The 13,512-nt window shown below is 40.8% G+C and overlaps 1 protein-coding gene across 1 annotated transcript; it reads right to left on the bottom strand.

The window, feature by feature from the left end:
- Positions 1-5,596: 5,596 nt before the first annotated feature.
- Positions 5,597-12,887, bottom strand: LOC311237885 (patched domain-containing protein 3-like; the record flags this gene model as incomplete). The annotated part of the gene is made up of 5 exons (XM_084325859.1): positions 5,597-6,396; positions 7,495-9,006; positions 9,961-10,106; positions 11,938-12,059; positions 12,168-12,887. 5 exons carry the CDS (start codon positions 12,885-12,887, stop codon positions 5,597-5,599), a joined length of 3,300 nt encoding a protein of 1,099 aa, XP_084181985.1.
- Between the last annotated feature and the right edge of the window lie 625 nt (positions 12,888-13,512).

Here is a 13,512-nt window from a genome sequence, read left to right as displayed (position 1 = left end):
AACATGACAACATAAAATTAGATATACAAGCATTAATTAACAGTGCACATCCAATGAAATCACCATTTAGATAAATGTCTTATACAAGATATACACCTAATACCTGCTATCTAATACCCTACATACATATGCTCCTGCTCTTTCCAGAATATCTTAACTGGTGGGCAGTCCCAGTACATGTGCATAAATGTCCCCTCGTCCCCATTTGTACATAAGGAGCATTTGGAGTCTTGTTTAAGACCCATTCTGTTCAGTCTTATAGGAGTCAAGTATGTCCTATGAATATAGTTAAGATTGATTTGTTGATGGTCCGGGTTCCTTGATGCAAGTCGAACATTTGCCCAGGCTTCTTGCCAATCAAAATCTATTTCCAGGTCTGGTATATCCCTCCTCCAGACTGATTCTAGGTGGAGGATTTCATACGAGGACATTAGTAATTGATGATAAAAATCTGATACAAAACCTCTCGATGTCTCTCTTTCATAGAAGAATTTGTGGTATCTGTGGTGTACAATTGGTATCCTTAATGGAACACCGTGAGCCTTCAAACATAACAATAACTGTGCGTAAAAATAATATGTGGAACCGGTGAGATTACATTTTTTGTGTATTTCCTCATAACTACAAAAGCCTTGTTTGTTGAAAACATCTCCTAATGTGTGTATGCCCTGCTTTTCCCATCTAGGGAATCTTATAGGTCGTTTTCCAATCAGGAGTGCATTGTTATTGAATAAGGGAGTATGATTATGCCATTTATGTGGGTTAGAATTTTTTTTTTGTGTGTTTCACGCCAAATCCGGATCGCATGAGTAATAATGGGGCCATATTTCAGTTCGCATTGCTTAATTGATAATTTGGTGTATACTATGTCCTGCAGTCTATGTGGTGCTACTATATTTACTTCTAAATTCCTCCAGGATACTGATGCTTGGGGATCAAACCAGGTTGTCAGTGGTCTTAAAGTGTATGCCTTAAAATAGTGGAAGAAATCTGGAAATGCCATACCTCCGTCGGCTTTGTTTCTCTGTGCGGTGGATCTTTTTATACGTGGTGGTTTGTTATTCCAAATAAATTTGTATGCGGAAGAGTGTAATTCTTTCCAGTAACCATCTGGAGGGGGTAACGGTAGCATTGAGCTGATGAAGTTGATTCTAGGTAGGACGTCCATCTTAACTATTGATACCCGTGCCTGTACTGAGTTTTTAAGTTTCGACTTTTTTTTAAGTCGTATTTTATTTTATTTTGGATTTTTATGTAATTGTGCTTCACCGTTTGGCTTATGGTAGGGAATACTTCCACTCCTAAACATCTAAAGTGTTTAACCATCGGTATCTCTTCTGGGAGGGTTATATTTTTTTTTGCAGGGGCGTTAAGTGGAAGGAAAGCCGACTTCGGCCAATTTATCTTAAATCCCGATAAATCGCCAAAGTCCTCAATCAACTTGAGAAGATGAGGCATTGCGGTGTTGGGGTTTTGCATAAACAGTATTACGTCGTCCGCATATACACTAATTTTATGTTGTGTGCGTGCCCTTGATTACGATTGGTTCTATGGATTGGGATTGTCTTATATATTGTGCTAAAGGCTCTAATGATAAATCGAAAAGTCCGGGACTAAGAGGGCAACCCTGTCTAGAAGAGCGTGATACCGGAAAGATTTCGGAGGTGATTATACCTGTTGTAATCATGGCCGATGGGTCTTTGTATAATACTTTAATCATATCAATGAATCCTTTTCCTAACCCCATCCTTTCTAATACTGCCCATAGATACGACCATTCCAACCTGTCAAAGGCTTTCATTGCATCCAGGGACAGCATCGCCTTAGGTGTGGTGTCGTCCTTGTTGGCATCTAGTACATGTAGTAATCGTCTTATCAGTGATCAAGCGGCCTCTTATGAAGCCAGTTTGGTCCGGATGAACTAAAGACGTCATATGCTTTTGAAGTCTGATGGCTAATACCTTAGAGTACAGTTTGATGTCGGTTCCGAGGAGGCTTATGGGTCTATAACTACCGCACTCGGTGGGGTCTTTGTCTTTTTTAAGGAGGACTGTTATGAGTGCAATATTGTCGTTCTTATGGAAGTTCCCCTCCTTGACTGAGTATAAAATCATATTAAGTAACAGGGGTTCAATTATGTCCCAACATGAGAGGTACATTTCTGGTGGGATACCGTCTCTTCCAGGAGCCTTACCACTTTGCATTTCGGATATGGCCTTCCTGAGTTCCTCTAGTGTGATCGGTGTTTCTAACTGTTTAGCGTCATCCTCTGAAAGTTTAGGGAGGATAATTTGATTAAGATATGTGTCCATTTTGTTTTGATCAAAGGTCGTTTCTGATTTATACAAGTTGGAGTAGAACTCTTTGAATGTCGCGTTTATTTTTTTAGGGTCTGTAACAAGTCCTTGTTGTGCTTTAATGGTAGTTATATCTGCAAATTTTGCGTTACCTCTTAATCGCATAGCTAATAGGTGACTTGGTTTAGAACCTTGAGAGTACTGCTGTTGTCTTGTGCTACATATTTGTATTTCAGATTGTTGTTTATATATGGCGTTAATCTCTTTTTTTAGTACATTAACTTGAGTTTCCAGTCGAACCGAGTCGTTGTATTGTAAAGAAGTAAATAACGTATAGAGTAAAGCGTTTCCAGTTCAGCCAGTTTTGAGCATCGATTCTTGCGTATTTTGGAGGAAAAGCTATCTGTGAAATCCTTGATCATTCCCACTCATATTCACTTTGTACTCTTATTCACTGTGTACTTATTCACTGTCTACTCATATTCACTGTGTACTCATATTCACTGTGTACTCGTATTCACTGTGTACTCTTATTCACTGTGTACTCATATTCACTGTGTACTTATTCACTGTGTACTCATATTCTATCTGCCATGCTTTTCTTCAGTGTACAGGTTGTCACCCGGTGGTTGGTTTTTATTCTTCTCTTTTCTTTTGTTCACCAGTGGAAAAACAGGCTGCATTAACCATACACAATCCACAACTATATGCCAGCAAGATGTTATACATAGAAGAGTGGTGAGTGTAATACACACTGTGTATGGCCAATGTGCATCCCTACTTATAGGGCATGGGATATCCCCATGACAACTATCAAACGTTTTGTTACTCAAAAGTCCAAATTACATTATATGTACATTTACATATACATATAAATCAATCAATCAAATCCTTTATTTAACCAGATAAGCATCATTGAGATTAAAATCTCTTTTTCAAGTGATCTGGCCAAGCAAGGCAGCAGTAAGTTTCAACATAAAAAAGAACATGACAATAAAATACAGATAAAACATTCACAGCAAGATCCAATTTCAGGCAAGTTATCAAACACAGTTGCACTATCCGAGGGAACTGAATTAATAGGTTTTTAAGATGGTTTTAAATTCTCAGAGGGTGACCAGTCCTGTAGCTTGTTCCGGGATGAAGGAGCAGCATATTTAAAAGCCCTTTTTCCCAATTCAGTTCTCATATAGGGAACATCCTATTTCAGAGCATCTTGGGAACGAAGGGCATACTTGTTTTGCTTAGTGCACAGAAACACGCTTAGGTACGATGGAACCAGCCTAAGCAGAGCTTTGTGCACAAGAGAGAGCGATCGTGAAAATCTGCATGTTTGTAGAGATGGGAAACTTGCAATGGCATATAGGGTATAATGGTGCACTCGATTGCCACATCTCGTAACAAAGCATAAGGCAGAATGGTACACAGTATCCAGCTTTCTGAGGTACTGATCAGGTGCATGCATGTAGAGTAAATCACCATAATCTAGTAGTGGTAAGAAGGTGGTCGAGATCAGGTGACTTCTCACTTTAAGTGAAAAACAGGACCTGTTTCTGAAAAAGAAACCGAGTTTAAGCTTCAGCTTCGATACAAGTTTGTCTATGTGAGACTTAAACGTATATTAGCCTATGCAAGAGGGGAGCTTTCCTTTTTCACTACAGTTACGTTATAAGCAGTAAGGCAATAAGGTGACGGCAAAGCTTGCATTATTCATTCACGTGTAATTGTGGCTATTATCCAAACAAAGTGTCCACGAGCCAAGAAAAACAACAGAAAAAACAAAAGCCTTTCCCTCAGGCGCCTTCCATCCTTGGCCTATACCTTTGCATCTTCCTCCTCATCATCATCACCATCCCTGTCTGGTCTTTTAAGCACTTGGCAACACAATGTGATGTTGTGGAACATGACTAACACAAAAGGAGGCTAATTTGGCTCACAATCAGAAGTTTGAGACCTGCTTTCTCTGGGTGTTAATACCACATCAGTCAGTCAGTTGGTTAAAGTAACACTTTTCGGTTGAATAATTCACAGGGATGGAATTATTCAAATTATCTCCATTTTTGCCCGCCTTATACCATTGTGATGCCACCTGCCCCAAGCTGAATATTGTAAAAACACCCCACCCCCTCCATAAAGGCAACACTTCTCCCCCTGCAGCACATTGAACTTGATCACTGTTAGAGAACTGAAATATTGGGCTATAAGAAATGTAACCCCCCCCCCCCCCTCCCCTCCCCTCTCCGCAAGGGGTTGGGACAATGATCAGCTGCTCCTAAAAGATGGATTTTTAATCTGGGTGCCATCTCCCCCAAGATTTAAAGACAGAATCTGTAATGCCATCAAAAAGTAATGATAATAATAATGTACGTTATATATAGCACCTTTCAGAATTGCAGCCCAAAGTGCTTCACAGCAGTAAAATAGACATAAAATACACAAGCATAAAATAAACAGAATAAAAGCAATGCAGAGAGTAAGAGAGGCAAAGTAAAGTAATGCAGAACAATGATCTCTAGGAAAAAGAGTCCCGCTTTGTATTGAACTGTAGTTTGTTCGTTTTGGGTTGGAGTTGAGCAACTCCCGCCCACACATCAGACCAAAACTAAAAATGTAACCAAAGTACCCAAAGGGGCTATTTTGCCTAGAAGTCACTGTTTGACTGCATTGTGATTGTTGTGACATTTTGCAGGAATTTCCACATGTCAAAGGTTATCGATACAGAATAACAACATGAGTTTTTCCCAAGTCTTCTTCAAGGTCTGGAGGTGGTCTTTTTACATTTGTTTTCAAAATCTTGAGTGGTCAACAAAACTAAAAAAAAAGTGGTGAACCAAAGCTGTGCAACAGAAAACTTGGTGAAGCAACTTATTACACATAATTGAGTTTGGAAATGCCACCATATGAATATAATATAATGTCCCAAATCCTTATTACCTTATTGTGTGTGAGGGGGGGGTGCTCTGGATCCCCTTAATAATAAGAAGTAATCTAAACCTCACAATCTAGTGATGGCCCTGTGTACATACATTTGAAACTCAAACATAATTGTAGATCTCTCGCATCGCAGGAAATCTGTCAAAGAAATGTCGCCCTCTGCTTTTTAACCCTTTCACTACCACACTACAGAAGGTTAACCATAGTGAAAGGGTTAACCTTCTGTAGTGTGGTTGTGAAAGGGTTAACCCTTTGTCATGTGGCAGTGAAAGGGTTAAAAAGCAGAGGGCGACATTTCTTTGAAAGGGTTAACCTTTTGTTAGTGTGGTAGTGAAAGTGTTAACATAAATCTCTTGCGGATGCGGCTACTCCATCTCTCTCAGTGGCTTGCAGAACTGAGGGGCCCATGGTGCAGAACTGAGGGGCCCATGGTGCAGAACTGAGGGGCCCATGGTGTAGAACTGAGGGGCCCATGGTGCAGAACTGAGGGGCCCATGGTGCAGAACTGAGGGGCCCATGGTGTAGAACTGAGGGGCCCATGGTGTAGAACTGAGGGGCCCATGGTGTAGAACTGAGGGGCCCATGGTGTAGAACTGAGGGGCCCATGGTGCAGAACTGAGGGGCCCATGGTGTAGAACTGAGGGGCCCATGGTGTAGAACTGAGGGGCCCATGGTGCAGAACTGAGGGGCCCATGGTGTAGAACTGAGGGGCCCATGGTGTAGAACTGAGGGGCCCATTGTGCAGAACTGAGGGGCCCATGGTGTAGAACTGAGGGGCCCATGGTGTAGAACTGAGGGGCCCATGGTGTAGAACTGAGGGGCCCATGGTGCAGAACTGAGGGGCCCATGGTGTAGAACTGAGGGGCCCATGGTGCAGAACTGAGGGGCCCATGGTGCAGAACTGAGGGGCCCATGGTGCAGAACTGAGGGGCCCATGGTGCAGAACTGAGGGGCCCATGGTGCAGAACTGAGGGGCCCATGGTGTAGAACTGAGGGGCCCATGGTGCAGAACTGAGGGGCCCATGGTGCAGAACTGAGGGGCCCATGGTGTAGAACTGAGGGGCCCATGGTGTAGAACTGAGGGGCCCATGGTGTAGAACTGAGGGGCCCATGGTGTAGAACTGAGGGGCCCATGGTGCAGAACTGAGGGGCCCATGGTGCAGAACTGAGGGGCCCACAATGGATCACCTGCAGTTGTACTACACTGACATTAATTTCATTGCTCCATCCAAGGGCTCAATATAAAAAGGTACGATATTCAAGCTACTGTGTGATACATGCACTGTAATTTCCATGCAGCATTTGATCTCACATACGTATATGTATGGCGATTGTGGGGAAAACATTTTATTCAGTTTATTCATAACAATGCACATAACAATGTTTACACATCATGAGAGTCCAATTGCATATACAACAGCTGGCACTGTAATGAAGAACAAAATGACTGGATCAATTAAACAAGAGAAAAATACAAGAGCATAATGTATATACACTATATAGAAATATATATACATATAAAATATATACATTTCAAAATACATATTTAACACCATAAACTGTGCAAATTACAAACTTCACATTATACCTTTTTCATTGTAAGTATAACTTCACTTTCTTTTCTGACATTTTAAAATGTAACTATGAACCCTGGAGCAGAAAGTATGATATGAAAGACAAGAAAAGAAAAGAAAATGATAAAATATTCAAGAGTAAAAAGACGCTCGCCTGACATATCGTCATGTAACTCGAGAACCAAGGCACGGAATTGGTCGAGTCAGGTGGCGTTCGAAAGGTGAGAAATTCAAGTTTTGAACGGTATATTACATGATTGGCAAAAAATGCAGCCCCGAGCCAGTAGATGCTCGCAAAGTGCCTGACGTGCGTGCAAGTGCAAAACGGGACGTATACGACCCGGTGCACGTTATGAGGTTTTAATGAATGTATAACGTGAACTAATGAACATAACAGCTCACAGCTGACATAACAGCTTCAGTGAGGAAATAACCTATTACTCATTATGGACAGTCTGGATCACCAGACCAGTGTAGGGTTTTGATTTGATTATGCTGTGTATCATAAATACAGGTGGGCTGTGTACTGATGTTTTGTTGCCTCTTACAAAAAGCCACAAAACCTTGGTTATTATAAGATACAAACATATATCTGGGTTTAATCTTATCTTGTGTATAGTCATAAGGCATAACTCTGCCTTCGGTATCTTGTTTCTTATTAACCTTGAGTTTTTCTGAGGTAGGCCTACATGTAAACAAAGTCAGAAATACTGGGATAAACATGATACCATGGACCAGCCCAAAGATCATAACTAAAAACATGATCTTAAAAAATGTCCTGAAGATGTGATTTTTAGAGAAAGCCAACACCACAACGCCTAAGATGGTCGACACGGCCCCTTGCATTATGGGGTAGCCTAACATGGAGAGAGCATGGATGAGTTTTTCATTACCACTCGGTTGCTCTGCTGACACAAAGCTGTAGGATATATGAGCAGAGAAGTCCACAGTGAAGCCGATGCAAACGACCAGAATGATCATGGATATGGAATCCAGGTTGACGTCCCAGAGCGCCATGAAGCCAGTGACGCCCACGATGACGGAGACGATGGAGAAGGTCACCCACAGGGCACAGAGGGGGTTTGGAATCAGCAGGAAAGAGATGACCAGCATAACAGCGGCAGTGACTCCGATGTTCTGGACAGTGCTACTTACGATAATGGCATACTGGTCATAATAGATGAAGACTGGGTGGTAAACCATTAAAGGGACGCTACATTTCTCGACTGTGTCTTTGAGAAGGTTGACCATTTCTATTTGCATGCTGGCGTTGGCGATATGAATAGTCTGAATGAAGAAGCGAGAAGCATGGATGGCACCTCCTGTTAGGTTCACGTCTTGCTTGACATCAGGTGCCACATTAAAAAACGAGGAAAGGCTTGCCATGAAACTGGTTGCATCATTTAGATTGAGATTTGCGGTTTTTCCGTACGTTTCATAAGAGTCCAACCAGGACGTATATAAATCCCCATCTACGACTGGCAGCTTCTTAATGTCTTCCACGCAGGACTTTAGTACCGAGCGCTCGCTCTCATTCCAGTACGGGAATGCCTCGGTCACAACGACCATCACATTGGGACCATAATTAGAAAAGTACTGCCTATCATTGTTATAGTACGGCATGACATAGGAATCATCGGCTGCTAAATCTTTAAGGTCAGTGCCCTGCTGTACATGGAAACATCCGTAGATACCTCCAGCTAAATAACCTGCATAGATTAAAATGACAATAGCTTTGACCCACGGTTTTGTCATTAACGGACCATAATAGTTCTTAAAGAAACCATGGACCGGTTGTTCTTTCTCTGTTCCAGTGTCTCTCTCGTAGTCCCCTCCCACACAGCACATGCCGTAGCCTTTGGAGCTGATGGGGGGGTTTTCAGACGGAATCCTCACGCAGGTCAACCAGTGCTGGTTGCCGGCTTCTCTCCTTCCATTTAAAGCCATGAAGGCTCCGAAGAAGGTGATGTTGTACACGTAGCAGAACAGGACGGAGGTGCTGGTGTACAGACAGAAATACCTCACAGAAGGAAAGTCAGACATGAGACCGATGTAGAACCCGATGACATCGGTCAGGGTGGTGATGGTGATGGACATGGCGGCCTCTTTGTAGGTGCGAGACATCCGCACTGGCACTGGATCGTTGACGTTAGTTTGCTGCCAGTTGGAGACCATGATGAACATGTCGTCAACACCAATCCCTGGGGATAGGTACAGTAATGGTTGAGTAGCTTCATTATAAATGGTAAATGGTGCATTATCCAAAGTGCTTTACAATCTTTCACACACCAACAGCGGAGGCAACCATGCAAGGTGCCAACCTGCTCATTGGGAGCAATTAGGGGTAAAGTGTCTTGCTCAAGGACACTTCGACACCCTGCCCGGGAGGTGCTGGAATCGAACCGGGACCCTTCCAATTACCAGACGACTGCTCTACCTCCTGAGCCACTGTCGCCCACAGTCGAGGACAATCTGCCTTTTGGATATGCTAGTTGAGTAGTCAGTCAAAAAGAAAAAGCCTGGAGTAAACCAAGCCTTTTAGATTAGATTAAAATGTATTGTCATTATAGAGCACAAGTACAGTACAATAAAAATAAGTTTGGCATCCAACCAGAGTGCAAATGTAACAGTAAAGTGCAACAGCAATATACAATGTACAGGAGATTAAACTACAATATATAAATTAGTACTACTGAGTATTAGTGCTAATCAGATGTATATACAGAGTTATAGTATTAATATGTACAGTGATACTGGTATAAAGACACTATGGTAGTAATAATACTGGCCAGCAGTGTAACTAATAAGAGTAGGTAAGGGATATGTACAGATATAGAATCTACAGATATGTAAAAAGGATAGATCTATTTTATAATTTTTAGCCTATTTTAAACTGAATCAAACCGCACTTTTTTACTCTATCTAATCTATTCTATTTTATTATTTGTATTGCTGAAGAACTGTGATTTGCCTTACCTTGCTACCTCTCTATCTCTTTGTATTTAATTTTTTATGCGCGCTTATGCCTGTATTTTTACTGTTGTGAAGCACTTTGAACTGCAACTTCTGTATGAAATGTGCTATACAAATAAAGTTATTATTATTATTATTATAGATATATATACAGTATATACAGCATTATGAGGTCATCTTACCGAGTATCAGGAAGGGGGAGTTTACCACAGTGATTCCAAATGGAGTCCCGATGTAGAACATCAAGCCAAACGAGGACACTACTGCCAAGGCAGCAGAGAGGACACCTATGGCAGCCACCCACACCTTGTTCCTCACATTATCCAACCTAAAACAATAATATAGCAATAAGGACGAGGTCAGATCAGAGGGTGGTATTAAACCCTCCCAAATTCATTTTAGCACTATAGGATCATCTCTGTGCACTAGAATCAGTAAACTGCTAAATCCAGTCTTGATACGGTCAACGTTTGGACGTTCACTGCATACTAAAACAAAACAATCTTAATAAGTCACAGGTTTAAAAAGTAATAAAGTGTCTATAGAAACATTGAATCTAAAATATCCAAAACAAACAACAAAACCTTAGAGCCATATAAGCATGTCCCGATACCTCATGTAGGCCTACATACCTGTACATAGTACATACATATATAGATACTTATTACATACATACATACACATACATACATACATACATACATACATACATACATACATACATACATACATACATACATACATACATACATACATACATACATACAACATACATACATACATACATACATACATACATACATACATACATACATACATACATACATACATACATACATACATACATACATACATACATACAACATACATACATACATACATACATACATACATACATACATACATACATACATACATACATACATACATACATACATACATACATACATACATACATACATATACATATACATACATGATACATTACATTTTAAATTCATTTCAACCTTTATTTAAAATCGTAAGCCTGAGGTTTCCCTCATTTACAGAAACGACGATTGTACAAAATGTAAACAGTACATAATACAAACAATATTCACAGAAATTTAAACACCAGAGTAAACATTAAAAGAAATTCTAATTATTTTAAAAGATCAGCTAAAACAGTGCAGGTAGTCACACAATGGTCTGAAATCATAGGTTTAAACATACCAAGGGAAGGGAGAATCTCCAACTTCAGAGAGAGTTGGAGGACATTCCATGAGTTCGAGGCATCAAAGGAAAAAGCTGACTTCCCTAGATCAGAACAAACTTGAGGGACCCTAAGAACCATCCAGTCATTCGATCGAGTTGAATAGGTTCCAATATTCCAATATAACAGTGAAGAGATGTGATTTATCTAGAAATATCTACAGCAAGAATTTTGGGTCTCAATGAATCCAAATTGACAATGTGGTTAGAAGTGGTGGAGAGAATAAAATCTAGCATTTAATGGTAGTGTCTGGTTAGGAGCGAAGGATAATGGATGGATTATCCATGGGGGGGTCCAGGGCGGGGGGTGCGAGCAAGAGCATATGTGTGTAGGGGAATAGATAGCAGGTATTAGGGGTATATCTTGTATAAGACATTTATCCAAACGATGAGTTAACTGATGTACACTGTTTTACAATGCTTGTATATCTAATCGTGTGTTGTCATGTTTGTTTGTGTTTGTTTAAAAAATAATAAAAAAATAAAATACAAAAAAAAACAGTGAAGCGATATAAACAGGTTGTTGTTTACCAATAAGGGCTTTAAAAATAAATAAATACCAGTGTTTGTTGCGCCTTTCTGTAAGAGAAGGCCAACCCACCCTATCATGATACAGGACACAATGCCATTGTCAATGGTGTACACATACATACATACATACATACATACATACATACATACATACATACATACATACATACATACATACATACATACATACATACATACATACATACATACATACATACAGTACATACATACGCTACAGCGTTTCACAAAATCTAAGCATGCATGGTTTTATCTTTGCATAATGCACACCTAAGTGTGGAATATCTCAACCCTCTCTGGCACCTGGCCGTTATAAAAGCTCAACGTTGACCCGGGTCCGGGATGTGCTTCTCACTCACCTCCAGCAGGATAGGATGGAGAAGGAGATGACCAAAGCATACGTGATAGAAAACAATGGGATTCCATCAGTGGTGTGCTTCTCCATCTCCTCTTGCTTCGACCGTGAGGTATAGTGGGATACCTAATGGACGGTGCATACAACACGTCAGTAAGAATCATAAAAAAAAAAAAAAATTTGGACTCTGTTCAGAATCTTAGATCTTGAAACATTCTAATTTCTGAGACGTACCTTAATATTTCCGTTTCCCTCCTCGCCTAGAAATATTCTGTGGAATTCTCTGAGCCAAACATCTGCCTCGTCACAGTCTTGCAGGAAGTACATGAGCTTTACAGCCCTGGCAAAGTAGATCTGGCCTCTGACATCTTTCTCAACACCACCCACAGAAGCACCCAAAAATATTGTCTTGGATGCCGTCGTATGCAACGGAAATGTGATGTTGATGTGCTCAACGTTGCTCGCGTCGTTGTTGATAATATCCAATAAGTCATTTGACACGCAAACCCCATTGGCCTTTGCGCACAGATTGCTGAATGTAAACTGCTTCTGGTCCACAACAACCGAGATGCCATTTACTTTATCGTTCAGTTTAATGATGCCTTCAAAGGCTGCTTTTGTCAGTATATTTGCATCACCATTAGAGACCGCAATGATCGATGCATAGTTGGCCTCTGTGTGCAGCCTCTGGCTTGAAAACGCAGACTCGTCGTTTGGAAAGTTCTCTTTGACAAAGTCTCTCGCTTTCTTCGAGGGTCCGTTCGTCGGTGTGAATTGCCGTTCGATGTTGTTGTCCTCGCGGTCTTCAATGAAATAAAAGCCTCCTCCCAGAAACGCAGAAACGATCAGGGGGATGACAAAGAAATAAACAGGATAGGAGCCGACCACCCATCCAACTTTCGCAAATAGTTGAGAAAGAGGCTTCTCGATGCAGTCTGTGCGTCTGCAATCCATGTTATTATGGCTTGAAAGAGGTTCTTCTCCTCCTTTCCTCTAGTCTTAAAGCACTCTTGACTCTTGACTTGACATTCCAGACTGTCACTGGTCACACCTGGAAACATGCTTCTACATGTGTGGTTTTGTCACAAGACCTATTGTTCCAGTAAATTGCGTGACTAACAGGAATTTGCATTTGCATTTGCGTATTTAATTAATGATTAGCTAGATAACGTCAATTGGGACAAATGGATAACTATCACTATAAAAACGTTTATGAGTATGTATTCCCAATCCCAACACAAGTTGCAACATAAACTATAAACACACCCGGGGGTGTAGTCTGACGTCACTTTAGTTTCCCGCGCGATCCACCCATAGGGATTTATCATTGGGAAAATAGTCTATCGGCTATTGTAATAATTCTGCCTCTTTGACAAAAAATATTTGTCCTATGTTTACTTCCTGTCAGATACTGTATTATCAAGCATTGCAACAGGAAACAAATGGGGCCAGTTAGAATGTTTATATTGTTGTCAAGTTGAAAAGGTCTATAAGATTTGCATTATAATAATGACCTGTCTCTGTCTCTCTCTGTCTGTCTGTCTCACATTCTTCAACAGTCAGGTACTGCGCCTGATTG

The sequence above is a fragment of the Notolepis coatsorum genome (genome assembly GCF_963971535.1).
Source record: "Notolepis coatsorum genome assembly, chromosome: 12".
Taxonomy (NCBI): Eukaryota; Metazoa; Chordata; class Actinopteri; order Aulopiformes; family Paralepididae; genus Notolepis; species Notolepis coatsorum.
This window is presented reverse-complemented; position numbering and strand designations above follow the sequence as displayed.